This window comes from Rhodnius prolixus, unplaced genomic scaffold (assembly GCF_049639745.1).
Source record: "Rhodnius prolixus isolate KJV_2025 unplaced genomic scaffold, Rpr scaffold_10, whole genome shotgun sequence".
Taxonomy (NCBI): domain Eukaryota; kingdom Metazoa; phylum Arthropoda; class Insecta; order Hemiptera; family Reduviidae; genus Rhodnius; species Rhodnius prolixus.
Window position 1 is genome coordinate 23,518,219 of NW_027411615.1, and position 16,796 is coordinate 23,535,014.

Sequence of the window (16,796 nt, forward strand, 5' to 3'; positions counted from 1 at the left end):
TATGTATAATTTGTGTTTAACATTTTCAAGAAAATCTCACAACAGTGAAAAATAAGACATTCTTAGTACTTGCGGTTGATGGCTTTTTAATCGCTAGATTTGGAAGGAACTTAAGGATTTTACATTTATGAGATGTTTTGCTCGCCGGCACTGTTTTCTAAAAATCACTTTTTTGGACTCATAGGAGCATTAAATTAAAAATTCCTTTTAAAAAACTAGAAAAAAAAGGAAATAAATTGTATATTTTGTAAACATTTTAATTATGTTCTACTAAACAATCCATCAAATGACTTTAGATATAAATGAAAACTAATGCATAAATTTAGTAGCGTGAACGATTCCTCAGAGTGGCTTGAAAATTATGGATTTTTGTACCGTAAATAATTTTAAAATACGAAAAACAAAACATGTTAGTCCATTTGTAAACATTTAAAAATATTTATACTACATATAAAGTTCGTGTAATTCATTTTATGGAAACTAGATGCTAAGTATTAAAAATAAAATCTAGTCCAAAGTTGAAATTACTATTATCACTGTTGGTTTTACTATTATCATTTACATATAATCTGAGGCAATTCTGATTTGATCGTTGACAAATTAGTAAATACCTCGGTGAGACTTGGTTATCCAAGATTAACAGGCGTTTTTGGTTTGATCTTTGTTAACCATTTTCCTTTTAATTTTTAGTTTAAGAAGCAACATATAAAGTCATTGATATCTGTAGTGATTTTCAGATCTCTGCCGGCCGTTAGTGTGACCTCTCGTTGTATCCAATACTGTCTTACACCGACATTGAACTGTATGAAGCTCCACGGAAATAAAATATAAAAGCTCTAGAAACTAGAACTTGGTATCTCTGAGTGAGAATCAGTCCTCTAACCACTAAGCTGAACCCTTTCCTATCTACTCATTCTATGGTAAAACTTGAATTTTTTGAGAGTCTTTTCATTATGTAGAAAATTAAAAACCAATTTTTGGCCAATTCATGTCCGTCCGATTGATTGCTGTACATTTTGAACAAGTGCTCTCTCGTTACATGCTACACGGACCATCAAATAAACAGTGAAACTATGAACTGAAAGCTCGTAGATAAAGAAAATCTAAGGAACCAAGCAGCTGGATTCAACCTGGGATCTCCGGTTTGAATCCAGTATTCGTCAACCACTCAGCAGTTTTCTTCCCTTTGAATGTTGATTATCTGCTTATTTACTTCTTTTACTTGATTTAAATTTTATCTATTTTAATGAATTGTATTTATTTTTTATTATCAATAAATAGACACATCAATTAGAAAATATACAAGTTTTGTTACATAAATACACTTCAAATAGTGAAATGAACTTAATGCTCCAACAATTCTGCTTAAATTTTGAAAAAAGGGCTTCTTTTCGTAAGAGATAAACGTAAGATGCAACTTAAATTCAAAATAAATAAAACTGGAATGAAGAAATTTATCCTTGGCGTTGACCTTTTAAATTTTATCAGAACCTCAGTTATTAAAGTAGCACAAAATCTTAGGGGCATAATTTCCTTGGCCATAGCAACCATAATTCTTTATTAGATTTTTCTTTGCGGCTCATTAACTTTATGTGGACCATACTATAAACACTTTTTCTTTTTCCTGTATCGAGAACATAACTTTTAACATAAAATATTATTAGTATTTTTTTTGTTTTGTTTGAAGTTAAAAATTTTTCTTAGTAAGTTTCAACATTGATTTAAACAATGTAAAAATGATCGTTGCCACTTTGTAATGAACACAGCTGGTAAATAGCTAATCTAAATATACGCGATTTTACTTAATGAAAAGATATCCTTAACTTGTTTGAATAATGTTTTAGGTTTATGTCCGTAGTTTATAGAGTAAGTTTATTATGAGTATTAACTCCTTCTAAAGTTTAAATATAGGATCTTAAATATTTTTACGTTCTTACTGTGTTTGCCGGTTTACACTTTTAATAATTAATATAAACATATGTAAAAAAAAAAAGTTTTTAAAGAAATGGTAATCTTTTAACTTTAGGATGTGGATAATATTTTTTGGAGTAAATATTTATTTTTAAAATCAGAATAAAGTCAGCCCTACTCCTAATCGACAAATCAGCGATAGCTGCAAAGATAAACATGGAGTAATTCTGTTTCTTTAACATTAACACTTCATTACATTATGTAAATTGATTTTCTTGATTAAAGTTTATCCAGTGAGAGATAAAAATTTATCTGGAGATTGGAAAGTATATCTTTAAATTATTTTAAGAAATATTAAAGCACTTTTGATTTTTTTTCAGATGTAGTCAAGTTTAGCAAAAAGTCTGCTAGTCCAAATATTCTTACCAGTTCTTTCAAAAATGAAAGACATTTCACAATTGTATTTTCCTGCCGAAAAATGTTGATAACAGCATCTTCGGTCATTAAAATCCCATATTAGGTTTGGATATTTCTTTAGAAGATTAACTTTCAAGAATTTAAATATTGTAAACCTAAAAAGGAGGTAGGTTTGGATCTGATCCCCAAAGAGTGTTTTAAATATTTAGTTCTCTTTGATTAAATTTCTCTTAATTTAACTTAATCAAGTTATTCCTTCTAGAAGTCTCCCCAAATCTTGGACTTCAGTTAAAATGAAGTTATTTCATAAGAAGGATGATCTCTCAGAACTTAAATATTAAAGTTGTAACAATTTTCAATTGTATTAACAAGCTTTTCCCCAAGATTATTTCAATCAGGTTTTACGATTGGATTGAAAGTCATAACTTGAATCCCGAAGAGCAAAATGAGTTTTCGGAAGAGGAGAGGTAGTCACCACGGTTTTTGCCCTTTTATCAATTCTTAACATCCACTTGAAACTAAAATGAAGTTGTTGGCAGCTTTTTTGTCGATTAAAGAAGAGCTTCCGATTCTGTTAAAAATAAAACATTATTGTAAAAGTTACCAAAATTTTTTTTGATAATTTTCAAAGGTAATTCCAGCCAATGACAGTTCTCAAGTGAATATCCTTTTGGAAAGGATTTCGCTGTGGGAGATTTTAATTACATTGGAAAACAACAATTTTTATACAAATATATTGACTTTTATCATGGAGTTTAAAAGTACTCTCGTTAAATAAGGAAAAAGTTTTATATGTGATCTTTATGATATGATATGATCTTACTTGATGTGATCATATTATGATTATGATATGATCTTACTTGCCCCCATTTGGATGAATTCATAAAAATGGAAATCTTTAGACGTGAATATCTCAAAAACAAAGCGTTTACGGGCATACGTCCAAAGGAAATTTTTTTCTTGTTTTGAGGTCCTAAATTCATATTTTAAGTTAGGACACTTAACCCTGAAACACCCTGTATAACACTTACGATATCCGAGATTAACAGACGTTTTTAGTTTATCTTTGTTGGCCACTTTCCTTTTACTTTTTAGTTTAAGAAGTAACTTATAAAGTTACTGACATCCGTAGTGATTTTCAGCTCTCTGCCGGCCATCTGTATGACCTCTCGTTGTATCCAACACTGTCTTACACCGACAGTGAACTGTATGAGGCTCCACGGAAATAAAATCTAAAAGCTCTAGGAACTAGAACTTGGTATCTCTGAGTGAGAATCAGTGCTCTAAACACTGAGCTGAACCATTCCCTATCTTCTCATTCTGTGGTAAAACTTAAATTTCTTGAGAGTCTTTTCATTTTGTAGAAAATGAAAAACCAATTTTTGGCCAATTTATGTCCGTCCGATTGGCTCGAACCAATCCAAGACATTATGGCACACACTTGTAGGATCAAATCTACCTTAGAAGGGCGTAAAAGTAATGTAAATTTATCAAATTTAAACCTGCTCAAACTTTGCAAACTGGTGCTGCTATCTATTGCAGATGTAACTAACCTTCCTGTTGATAATGATGCAGTAGTTTTGCGTTAAAGCAAGTTAATTATCTAGATAGGCACTTTTTTTTTAACACAAATTTTTGTACACCATCAATATTACTAATGAACCACTTCAACTTTAATTACAATTATATGTAAATTATTTAAAGGGTAGACATCCGATTAAGTTCTGGTAAAGAGAAGGCTCTCTTTTATCTGTTCGCTAATGCCAGGTGGTCGTCCATTTGTAAAATTACGTTTACATTTACTTCATAATTATCACTATTATATATATTTTTTTAGCAGTTTAAATATTTTGTCATCCACTCTTCTCTTTTTCACAAAATAACCAATTTTGTTCTAAGAAACAAATTTTTTTATTAATAGAGAGAGAATTGAATGTGTAGACATTCATTGCAAAAAGCTAACCAAATAACAAGCCATTTGTTATTGGGAGTGTATCAAACTCTCAAAAGATTGAATAAGCAGCTTTTATGCGAGCATAGTTGTCTATCACTTAACACACCAATTATAATGAATAAACTTAGCCGATAATTATTGTTTACATCTTTTAAATAAACTAATATGGTTTTCTAATTAAAATAGGATTTAGTTTAACCCCTCTAATTTTTCATAATTTCTCCTTACTTAAGCAAAACGTTGAAATCGCTATTGAGATTCTATTAAATAAAATAATGCCAATCTAACTAACAATCAGCTATTATGGATCGAGAAAATAGTTAACATACTTTACTATAAATTTCATGTTACTGCATTGTTTTAACAAAAGCTCGAAAATTTACTGAAATCTAAATTACCTAAAACTTAGCTGGCATCTTCATTACTGATAAATACTGTAGCGAATAGTGGGCTATAATAAAAACTAATACAATTCACGAAGAGAGTATTGGAAATACTCTTAGATAAGGTATCAACTTCCTTTATCCTTAGGATCAACCAGGGTCATAAAGAAGGAAAAAAAGGGCGGATCAATGAGGAAAGGGGTCACGCTCTGGAGTACATATCTTTTCCTTCAAAAAGAGACTTAAAATCTGGATTAGGCCAACTTAGGCCTATGCGAGGTCTCTTAGGCTTAGTGTTGTCATATGTATATCTATTAAGGCATTTATGTAAACGGAGAATTTACTGAATAAATTAACAATATAATTCAAATTATACAATGTTTATATACATGTATATTGTAACAGTAATCTAATCGTAATTTTACATACCGTTCCAGTTCCCAACATGAATGTTTTATTAATACAAGAAGTATATTAATCTCTTTTGATGTGACTACTGATGGTCCAATTTGAGAGGGAAGAGAAATTATTGCCAATTTCAGTCTTATTTTGTACTTGCTTAATTTTTTAAAAGGATAATGGCTTAAAAAAGTAAACTCTAAATTAGACAGTCAATGATATTCTACTCGTGAAATATTAAAACCAAATTAATGGTGATCTAATTGAATTAATGCACCACACAGTTAATCTGAAGGTTTTTTGCTCGGTGAATAGTGCCTTTCCTACTTATAGGTCTCAATATATATTTATTGTTTACAATGCACCAGAAAAGAATTCATTTCCCTTGGCAAAATTTAACGAATTTATCAAAAATGTATTTTGTTTGGGACTTGATATTCATTGTGATGAATATTTAAAGTACTTAGTTGATTAATTGTAAAATAATAACATTGGCCGCGATAAGTTTTTCGTCGAATTTTCTGAAATTGTCCTTTGGTTCCATTAAAGAGGATATTTTTACATAATGTAATTTGAATAAATTAAGGTGTAGAAAGGAAGGAGCGGATCTAAAGTGGGCAGGTCTGTCTCTCAAACTGAGCAAACCAAGCTTTTTTAAAATTACATTTTGATGAAGTAAAAAGTACCTTTACTTTGCATTCATTAAATAATTTTCATACCTTTTTTGGAAAAAAAAATTGTATCACGCAAATCGAATGAAGCACTTATTCGAAAACTTCTTAATATGTGATGCTAATGTTAGACATATATTTAGTTTTCAATAATTAAAAAAAACAAAAACAAACAAACAAAACAAAAAACAGATTTATTAAAACTAAAAAACAAACTCTATCTGAATATCTCAGAATGCATCAAATCTCATCTCTTACATTTCTATATTAAGAAAGAATAACAGCAGACGCCCGGTCTATAACTCTTGTTAGTAAAGAATTTCATTTCGCCCTAGTCACACAAATAACTATTATTAAATATATTCTCATAAACACGAAATCTAACTGATTCAGTGAAGTGATTGTCAAAAAGTGGTTGGTAGGCAATGTAGTGAGGCTCTTGATGGAGGTGGTTGATTTTCTTAAATTTGAAGAGATAATTATCACGGACACTACAAGGTACTTCTTGTTCTGGGGAAAGAAACATTTATGAGTTCTGGTGGTGGAGATGACTGGGCAGTACTTCTGTAGCTGGAATGGGAGACCAACATCATTTGAACGGTGATGTTCTTGAATATTACATTGCAAAGGATTAAGAATCTCTGGAAGTCAGGTACCTCGCGTATTTGCGCCATATTTAATAATCTCAGTAGATTCATAACTTTTTTATTAATATTTCCATGGAAATTCATTTTAGGATTAATTCTCTAGGCCGGGGTTAAACTTTCCTCTAAATTGTCATCTCAGTGAAAAGCCCAGTTTTACAAACTGAATAATGTCAATAAGAATTAAATGTGCTTCTTGGAGTTTGAAGAAAATGTAATAAAATTGTGCAGAAGATTTTTTTGTATCAAACGAAATTTATATTAAGTATTGAGTTATGAGAGAATGAACATCATCTTTTTTTTTATTTTACTTTTTTTAAATAACCTCAACCACGAAATGAACTCCACGGAATTCTTATTTGTTAAATACTTTCATGACCAACCTGTTGAACAGCTAACAACTTGTATCTTTCGACTGATTACAGAAAACCTCATTAAAAATTTTCAGCTGAATAAACAAGGGGCAAACTACCCCGTGTTTCCAAACAAGTAGTAAGAATGTTTTTTAGCTTCCTACGCCATTTTTTTTTTATATCTATATATTTAGTAATTATAAGCTAACAACTTTACGATAAGTTGATTTTCCATCAATTCTCAACTGTTATTTTCTACCTTTCCTTGTTTTTTTTTCTTAACCTTTTTCAATAGATATTTTGTAATTCTATTACAGTATCTCGAGGTTCATTGAATATAAAATAATATTTTTAATTAAAGCTGCGTTCTTTATGTTTGTATTGGCAAGGTAATAAAGTAACTGAGAGTTTGTATTTATTAACAGATGCTAGGAAAAGTACAATGTAAAATAGAAATGAACTTACACGAGGTAATCTGGAAATGGTTAAGTTCTCATAGTAGCTCACTTCAATTACTTCCACATACCTAGAAGTGTTTGGAAATCAACAATGTTGTTTGAGTTGTTAGGGATTCTGCGTTCATCTTATTTTTAACAACAGATTTGTATTAGATTATTTGACTTGTGGTCCTCTAATTGACAAGTAGGTCGATTTTATTTATAATTTATTCAATTCATATCTATTATTTTTAATTTTGAGTTTAAATACAACAAAAGAAAGTAATATACAAATATTTCATATATATTTATTTATTAATGGCTCGTTGCAAAATGGTTTTTGTTTTATCTCAGCATATACAGGGTGTTCATTTTAAGACGGCTCAAATGCATTTCATGCTTAAACGGTTAATCTGAGCGAAAAATGGTAGAGGAAAAATTTGTTGCCCCTCACCCCTAGTTTCAGAATATGTAACTTGATTTTAGATTCCTGCCCGCATACGCGACTGACGCGCGACCAAAAGTGAGGGTTCGCAGTTGACCCCCATTTTCATATACACCGTTTTAAAGAGTATAAAAAGTTATGAAAGAAACCAGAAACCACAATTCGATATCTTTAAAACTAAAGGTGCTAGGTCATTTCAAAATCTGGTATTTATTAATCATATTTCAATTTTTATACTTGTTGTCAAAGAGAAAGAAGAGCACGCGATAGGTCATTTTTATGTATTTTTTTATCCCCTTTCTACTAAAAATATTGCCAATGCAGTAAAGCTAGTATTTTTCTTAATATCGGGAAATAAGTCGTTTTCCGAGTGATTTTTCTAAGAAAAATCAAATGTTAAGAGCTTTAAATGTTCTCAAGCATACACAAAATGGCTAAAAATGAATTTTACATCTGTTACAAACAAGAAGGTTTAATAATTATTTGGTAATTTTGGGAGAGTTGCGTTTAATTACTAAAAAAATTGGAAACCTCCTGCCTCATATTTAAGTAATCAATATCTTTCATGTAAAGGATCAAATTTATTCCTTAATTTATCAAATAATGCACTTTACACAACTTCTGAAGCATGTACTGTGCCTTTAAAGGAGCCTTCTCTGGCTCGCAAGCCAGGTTAGCCTGGAGGTTATCAACTGTTCTCTGTATCTGAGGAGGCACCTTTGAAGGCACAGTACATGCTTCAGAAGTTGTGTAAAGTGAATTATTTGATAAATTAAGGAATAAGTTTGATCCTTTACATGAAAAGCCATTTTGTGTATGCTTGAGAACATCTAAAGCTCTTAACATTTGATTTTTCTTAGAAAAATCACCCGGAAATCGACTTATTTCCCGATATTAAGAAAAATACTAGCTTTACTGCCTTGGCAATATTTTTAGTAGAAAAGGAATGAAAAAATACATAAAAATGACCTATTGCGTGCTCTTCTTTCTCTTTGATAACAAGTTAAAAAATTGAAATATGATTAAAAATACCAGATTTTGAAATGGCCTAGCACCTTTAATTTTGAAAATATCGAATTGCGGTTTCCGGTTTCTTTCATTACTTTTTATACTCTTTAATACTGAGTATATAAAAATGGGGGTCAACTGCGAACCCTCACTTTTGGTCGCGCGTCAGTCGCGTATGCAAGCAGGAATCTAAAATCAAGTCACATATTCTGAAACTAGAGGTGAGGGGCAACAAATTTTTCCTCTACCATTTTTTGCTCAGATTAACCGTTTAAGCATGAACTGCATTTGAGCCGTCTTAAAATGAACACCCTGTAGAGCAGATTAAGTAGATGTGACTTCTATGGGTTCGCCATGATGGCAAGTTAGGGCAGCTATTGCTGTAGACAAATTAATAAATAATAATAATAATAATAACAACAAAAAAGGGTTCGAATCCAGCAGCTGACCCTTAGATTTTCTCTTCCTAGGAGCTTCTTACAGCTCACTGTCCGGTGATGGACAGTGTTGTCTGTAACGAGAGAACACTGTCCGGAGGCCGGCAGTGCACTGGAAAAAGCTCCGGGCGCTAATGACCTCAGCTGTTGATGCGCCAAAAAAAATAAAAAAAAAAGCTTCTATTCCTAGGAGCTTTTTACTGTCCGGTGATGGACAGTGTTGTCTGTAACGAGAGAACACTGTCCGGAGGCCGGCAGTGCACTGAAAAAAGCTCCGGGCGCCAATAACCATAGGTGTTGACGCGCCTTAAATAAAAAAAATAAATAAATAAAAAATAATAATAATAAGCAAAATTTACATTAATACAAGTAGTAATTGTTGAAATTTGGAAAAAAGTTATTGTAGTTATAGACGACCTTTTCGGAACAAAGATCAACCTTGTTTATGCCGCATAACATTACAAAATAAAGTCATAATTAAGACTGCTTCTTTTATTGTAAACGGACATATCGATGTTACTATTTATTATTTATTTACTTTTAATTCTAAATAAACGTTTTTGTCCTTACATAGAATGTAAAAAATAAAAGTGCAGTAAGGCTTTTGTGCCTACAAAAATATAAATATGAATATAATTCATAGTTTAGAAAAATTATTTCATTAGTTCCTTACTTGCAATTACTGAGAGCCTGAAAAGTTTGTGTACTGTACTTCCTTTATTTCTTGAAAAATTGATTAGATTCTTCTAGAGTATGTTCAGGAAATTAGGTAAGAAAGATTTGCAATTTAAGTTTTTAGTCCAGTACTTTCAATAAAAAATAGTCAGGTAACAGATTCTCCATTTTGTCGCTACTCTTCTTAACGACCTCAAGATCTCATTTGTTACTGAAGAATCGTAACCTAAATTTAGAAAATTCTTTGACTATCTTCCTTTCTAAACAAATCTTTTTGTTCTTCACAAAATCTTGCCTCAATAACAATTTCAGATCATCCTTCACGTCAGTTGCAACGCTGTTGGCCTCATGACCATCTCCAGTAATGTAGGAAACACCAGCGAGAGTTTTACTGGTAGACAGCTTCTCTTCGCCAGCTGATTTAGTCATGGAGACCTATGGTTTTAGATTCGCAGATTAATTTTTAAAAATTTTTTTTTTACATTGTGAATAGCAAAATAAAAATTAAAAAACTGAGTTTTTGCACAATTATTGAGTTAACGCTGTATTTACGAGTATTCTATGATCTACTCATGAGAAAAATTCAGAATTGTAAGTGATTACGGAGACAAGGAAAACTAAAAAAAATGTAATCTCCAGCTAAAAAAAGAAAAAGATAGGCTATATTAGTAAAGGAGAAGTTGACAATGAACAAAACTTCTGTTCTCTCAATGGGTATTTGTCTGGTTTCATTGCTCACTAAAACGGATTTAGGGATCGTTATTAATTTTACGTTCCTTATGTCTGCACACATAGATATTTCATGGCACAAATAATAAATATCATCGTGTCAACTAGGCTTAAATTAAGATTCTATTTCTGTTTATTCTAGAGACACTTCATTGAAGAGAATTTTAACCTTTGGGTACAAAAATGAAGCTTACGCTTGTGACGCAAATTTCATTCGCTTTTTTACATGTGAAAAACTTTCCTTGTCATTGCACCAAAACATTAATGTGGAGCTTTGTGAATATTATTGTCGATGATGACGCCATTGGAGCGTGAAGTTCTGCTTCGAAAAATATGAAATTTTATGATATTCTGCCAACTAGGGCCATGTGAAATAAATTTGGCGCACGAAGTGAACCAACAATTAGGCGTTGTTCCTACTGAATTCATTAAACATTATTTTTTTTTGAAATAATAATAATTTTATGATCACCAAAATCATCTCAAGTTTCCGATATTCAGTTTTCATTGGAAATTCAGGTTCTTTAAATTCACAAAAATTGGTTTTTAGAACATTGGGTATGAATTTTAACACTCTATTACAAAAATGATAAAGCTCAGGTAGTTTTATATTTCGATTGCCTACCTCCAAAGGAAATGACAGATAGATGAAATTCAGCAATTAAAAAGTCTATTATCCGGAATTCTCACTTAACAGAATGATTTTTGTTTCCTTTTTATACTTATTGGCGCTTAAATGAGTGGCTAAAATTTCGAGGTTTGGAAAATGGAATGACCGAAAATGTCAATTGTTTTTTTATGCGATTTTCTTATAAATCAATCGAACAGACTCATGATCTATTTTTTGTTAGACAAAATATTGTTACCGAATTAAGTATCTTTCAACTGAATTATCTTTTTAAAAACATGTTCATTATATTTTAGCGCCGTTCTCCTAGAAATATATTCGATTTTACCCTTTAGCCAGTGAAATTCGATCAAATCAGGTCAATTTTTTCAATATTATCTTTTCTGTATGTATTGACCTACATTCGATATTAATTTAATATTTCAATTCACAACGTTGGTCGTGGATTTACATTTTTATCTGAGCGTACTGAATCTACATTTTAGATTGAGATTTACTTCTTTCTAGTTTATTTACCAAAACAGTTTCAAAATTGTCCGGTAGGATAGTTGTATGAGAGTTAATTTTTTCTTTTTCTATAAAAGATAAAATTCCCAAATTTCCTTTAAAATCTTAGGGTAAATCCTATTTTATAACTTTATTATTTTTTTGCAACAATCCAGATCTAATAGATTTCAATAAAAAAGTTGCCAAAAATTGAAAAAAAACACCATTTTTAGAAACTGTTCTTATTCTTGTTCTTGTTGTTGTTGTTGTTCTTCTTCTTCTTGTTACCTTTATTGTAAACAACAGAGCGCCTAAACTTGCGAACTGATTTTCATAAATGAGTTATAATTCGATTCGGAATATTATGTAGATGTACCTTTTGGGATTGTCGACACTATAGATCAAATGAAAGAGGAGTTTGTTCCGTTAAGGTCCTTCTAAAATTATTATAACCAATAACTGTGTAAATCATTTCTCGATTTTGATATTATTTAACAGTAGGGAGTGGTCAAAGCTTCCCTATGTGACATAAAATAATTATCATGCTCTTACTAAGTACTGCAATCGTTCAAATTATTGACGTATGAACTGATATTAAAACTTAAAATTTTATGTAAGATACGTCTTTTTGGGGTCTCATGGTTTATATTTAGGAGGGGATATTGCCTAATAATAACCCTGTAAATCTTCACCCGATTCTGATAAAATTTGGCAAGAAGAAGAATTTAGAGTGCGTGACATTTAAGAGTCATTCAGCTCTTACCCCTAGTAAGGGGAAGAATTGCAATCTCGATATTCGCGGTTTAAAATCTCATTACCCTTTTACGAAGAAGAACTGTAGATAATTTTATTTTCCCTTCTTCAGAAGGTATTCCGATGAAATATGGAGAAAAGTTACATTTTTTCCAGTGGTTTTCACTTCTGTTTTTCAAAATAGATCGACCACAAGTGTACAATCTTGCCCTGGCCTTAATATTAACAATCAAATAAAGTAACATCAGTATTCCAATGAAAATAGTAGAAAATTTCCACAGTTACCAAATGTTTTTACTTCTAGTTTTTCAAACTAGATCGTCCCAACAACTACAATCTAGCATTGGCGTTAATATTAACTATCAAACGCAAAAACAGCTGCCTGACAGCAAAATTTGGAAAAAAGTTCCTATTTTTCTAATGGTTTTAACTTCTGTTTTTCAAAATAGATCAACCCAACATGCATAATCTAGCATTGGCATTATTATTAACTATCAAATACCAAAACAAAAGTATTCCAGTAAAATTACTACTAATTCCAAATGGTCTGCTTTTACCAATCATTTTAACTTCTCTTTTTTTCAAAATAGATATACCGAACGTGCACAATCTGTCATTAGCCTTATTATTAACGTCAAATACTGAATAAGCAGTATTCCTGTGAAATTAGGAGAAATAATTAGGAAAGCTCACGTTGTATTTAAATTAAGTTTATGTCATATATAAATGACCAAAAAGTAGTCTGGAATAGATGTTATTAGAAGGCCATGAACCACCAACAATTGAAGATTAACATTCTGCTACGACAACTTTGTGGAAGTTGTTTTAAAAACAGCAAAGGTTCCTCTAAAATCGACCAGTTTGGTACGTCGTCTTACGGTCACGATTGTTAGCACATCTCCATTTATCTGTACTGTCGATCAAAAGTTTTGCCAACATTATAAAGTATTGTCACGAATGAAGCCAGTCTCAGTAATTACTGAGAAATATTAAATCTTAATTGAAGAAGTTTTAAACTAGACTTCTTTAATTAGAGTGATTCATCTAAATTCAAATATAATTCTTTTACATTACAAACAGTACGAAATACAGAATACAACATTTTGCACCATCTTAACTTTTTCAATTTTTTGTTTTTCGTTTTCTTTAAATCATCAGTTTTTCTACAGTTGTTTAGATTCATTAAGATTGTTGAGATTCTAAAACTTGATAATTTGATTCTCTCACAACTTTTCCCCTTTTTAATTACTGCTGATTAAATACTATAAACTTTGAAAATATTTTCAAGTTCGGCTTAATACAATTGTTTATTGTCAGTACAATTTACAATACTTTCTTAAGTTAATTATTTTCTTAAAATATTCTAATTTAAACAACGGCGTAACTTATTTGCAGCACATTCAGAAAAGCTGGAAGTCAGACTTTAAGTTTCAATGCTTTCTTCCAGTCTCTTCTCTGAATGTCAGCCACGCATATCGTTACAAGGTATGGATCAAAAGTTATAAGATTAGGAGTAACCTCTATATCGCTCTTTCATGCATTGCCAAGCCACAAACAATGCTTCATTACTTCAAAATCTTCTTTTTTTTTTTGTTTCACTTTCAACGAATTTGTTGATGTTCTGTTCCATTTGGAGCAATTCCAGATTTTACTTCCATGTTTCCCTACACATGTGGACGGAATCAGCAAATTATTAGTTTCTTTCATTTATACTGATTATATTCCTCAGGAGTTGATTTGAAAGTACCTACAAGTATTTTTTATTTATTTATTTGACAGAATACAAACTTTTTAGTTTCTAGCCAGGAGTATGCTTTTTAAATATAATTCCAATACTATTTCAATCAATTAGCAAGAAAATTATAATTTACAAACAACATATTTCTTAAATTGAGAAAATACATTAAAATATGATGATATTCGAAAGAGAACATTATTAAATTGGTAAATGATAAAATAAGCGATCAATTAATTTCGGTATTAAAATTAATACATATTTATAATAAAGATGGACCAATAGAACTGCATCTAAATAAAATAACTTACATGTGTTATTTGTTGGTAAGGGACGATCTTAATGGAAGAAAATTTTATAATAACTGTTTCAGACTACAACTGTAGTAAACTGTCTTATTTTGGAAGAAAAGAATAGTACGGAACATTGATGATTTGATCAGAGTTAAATAACTAGAAACGTATTTGTTAAGTGATCACAGAGAGTACCGAATAAGAATAAGTGGGTATTATCTTGATTGAACACCCAATTTGTTGGGGATTTATAGAGTAATAAATAGATCTGAATAGAAAATTCTAAATAGAATAGATCTGATCATATTGGCGTTGATCTGATGAATTGAATGAAGAAGAGTAACTTGCCAAGTGGATGAAGAGGACTCATCAAGTAAGAAGCGTTTAGTGCGACTTTCGGTAGCTATTAGAATTTAGGTTATGGGTGGAAGAATCTACTATCTTCACGCCGTATCTATGGAACTACATTTAGTACGGTTTTTTTAGTCTGGTTTTCTCGCTCGTTACCTAGATTAAATTAGATTAAATTAGGGCGGCCTCAAGGCCTACGCCACTGCGACCCCTTTGGATCTATTGTGGCTCCCCGACTTTAGAGCTCACCCTCCAGACCCGTCCGTTTAATCAGACTCTTAATTCTGGAAAGTGACTGCCTTGCTCGCTACCTAAGAAGCTCTTGGTCGGTTTAGGTAACCAACACCAGCACTTTTTGGAGTTTCTGGGAGATGGTAATCTATTTAAGGCCTGAGACATTCGACATAACTCTAGGCACTACTGAGAACGACAAACAACACACTCCTTCAAGTTCCTCTTTATAATTAATTGCGGTCATGGATTAAGCTGAGTGCTATTACTCAATCTCTCTAACGAAGACAGACTCACTAAACATTTGCAAAGGTTATTAAAAGTAAAAATTGGAAAATTATTTCTCACTCAGGGGAGTTCTAGGTATGAGCATTCATATTAATTATTTGTCAGCTTCAGGATGATATAGAAATATTTCATTCTAGGAAAATAAAAAGTCCAGGTAAAAAACGTTAGTTGAGAAGAGTAATTTTATTTTCTGGAGAAAGAAAATAAACTGGAGAGATTCCAGGTCGCTGCTCAAGAAATTCACCAATGAATACATTTATAAATAATTCTTACTTATTTTTTAGGAGTAAAAGTATTGGGATTACGTCAGATATTGTGCTATAGATGCTCCAGGCAGAATGTAATTCATCCTCTTTGGAAATTAAAATTAAAAATAATTCTTTTTTTCAGCTTCATATTCCCTGACTTCAATTCAATTAGAAAAATATAATTGGGGATCTAAAAAATTACAGATAGCTTAGTATTATACTTTTTTCTTTTTGGCCCTGCGATTATTGCATCCGAGATTTTGTATTTTAGATTCAGTGGTGTTAATCGCTGAATAAAATTTTATTGAAAGATCAATTCAATAATGCTAGTTTCAATTGATTATAATTTATGGTTTAAAGAGTTAGTTGTAACGGGTAACTGTGGTAACTGATATACAGGGTGTCCCCAAGCTAAATGGATAACGACTTTTGCTCGGAATCTAAGATAGCTAGAAAAAAAACTAAAAAATACGAGTCCCCTTAGTTTTTTTTGTTAGAAATTCAAATTTAATTTGTAAATTTTTTTCAGTGCTTCCAGAAGCGAGATACAGGCACCAACTTCATTTTTTCAATTGGGGAGGTGTGGCTTTTATTTCAGAAACAGATTCCTCTATTTTTTTTTTAAGAAAAATTTACTCGAACGGTTTTTTTCTGTGAGCGATATTTTACAAGTTATGAATGAAAACATGATTCTTATAAGAAATTTCAAAATGATAATATTATAACGGTTATTTTTTTTATTGAATAAGAAGAAAAGTACTATTTTATTATAAATTTTACTGCTCATTAATATTACAGATCATGCTCGAACTGGCCTCCACCATTAGAGATGCATAGATATGCTCTAAATCTAGGTGTATCAGAATCAAGAGCCGTGATTGCATCTGTAGATGAACTAAAGCAGAGAATAATAGATGCCTGTAACTCGGTTAAAGCCGAATCTATTTCTTTGGCAGTAAGGGACAATTGGCAGGAAAGAGCATATCTATGATTGTATATGTGGCAAAGAAGTAAAATTTATAGGGTTTTTCAGTTGAAAATCTTAATTAATAATTTTTATTTAGCCTCTTGCAGTGGATTATAAGTTTCATATCTTCAAGATGTCTTAAGTTTTCTATAGCATTGTGTGTTTTTATGTAGTCTAGTTGATTTATTTATTTATTATTATTATTATTTATTTCGGAGGGAGGTCATGTAATGTATATTAATACATTTTTCCTAACACTAATAATTTTTTATTTTTTCCTCTTTTTGATTTAAATAGGAGCAGTTAGGTTCAAATACCAGTTTTTTGATAAATTTTTCTTCAAAAAGTTTTCT

General features: G+C 31.0%; 1 protein-coding gene across 3 annotated transcripts in view; it reads left to right on the plus strand.

Moving 5' to 3' along the window:
• The window catches only part of RYa-R (RYamide receptor), a 297,458-nt gene that overhangs the window by 1,064 nt on the left and 279,598 nt on the right, over nt 1–16,796 (plus strand). Inside the window, exon 1 of one of the 3 annotated variants that reach the window (XM_074133711.1) lies at nt 9,687–9,828. The exons of 1 other annotated variant lie outside the window; for it this stretch is intronic. In XM_074133711.1, coding sequence (XP_073989812.1) covers nt 9,813–9,828 — 16 coding nt within the window. In that variant the 5' untranslated portion in view covers nt 9,687–9,812. Of the gene's footprint in view, nt 1–9,686; nt 9,829–16,796 lie in introns of those variants that run through there. One more of the 3 variants, XM_074133713.1, reaches the window with a different exon arrangement.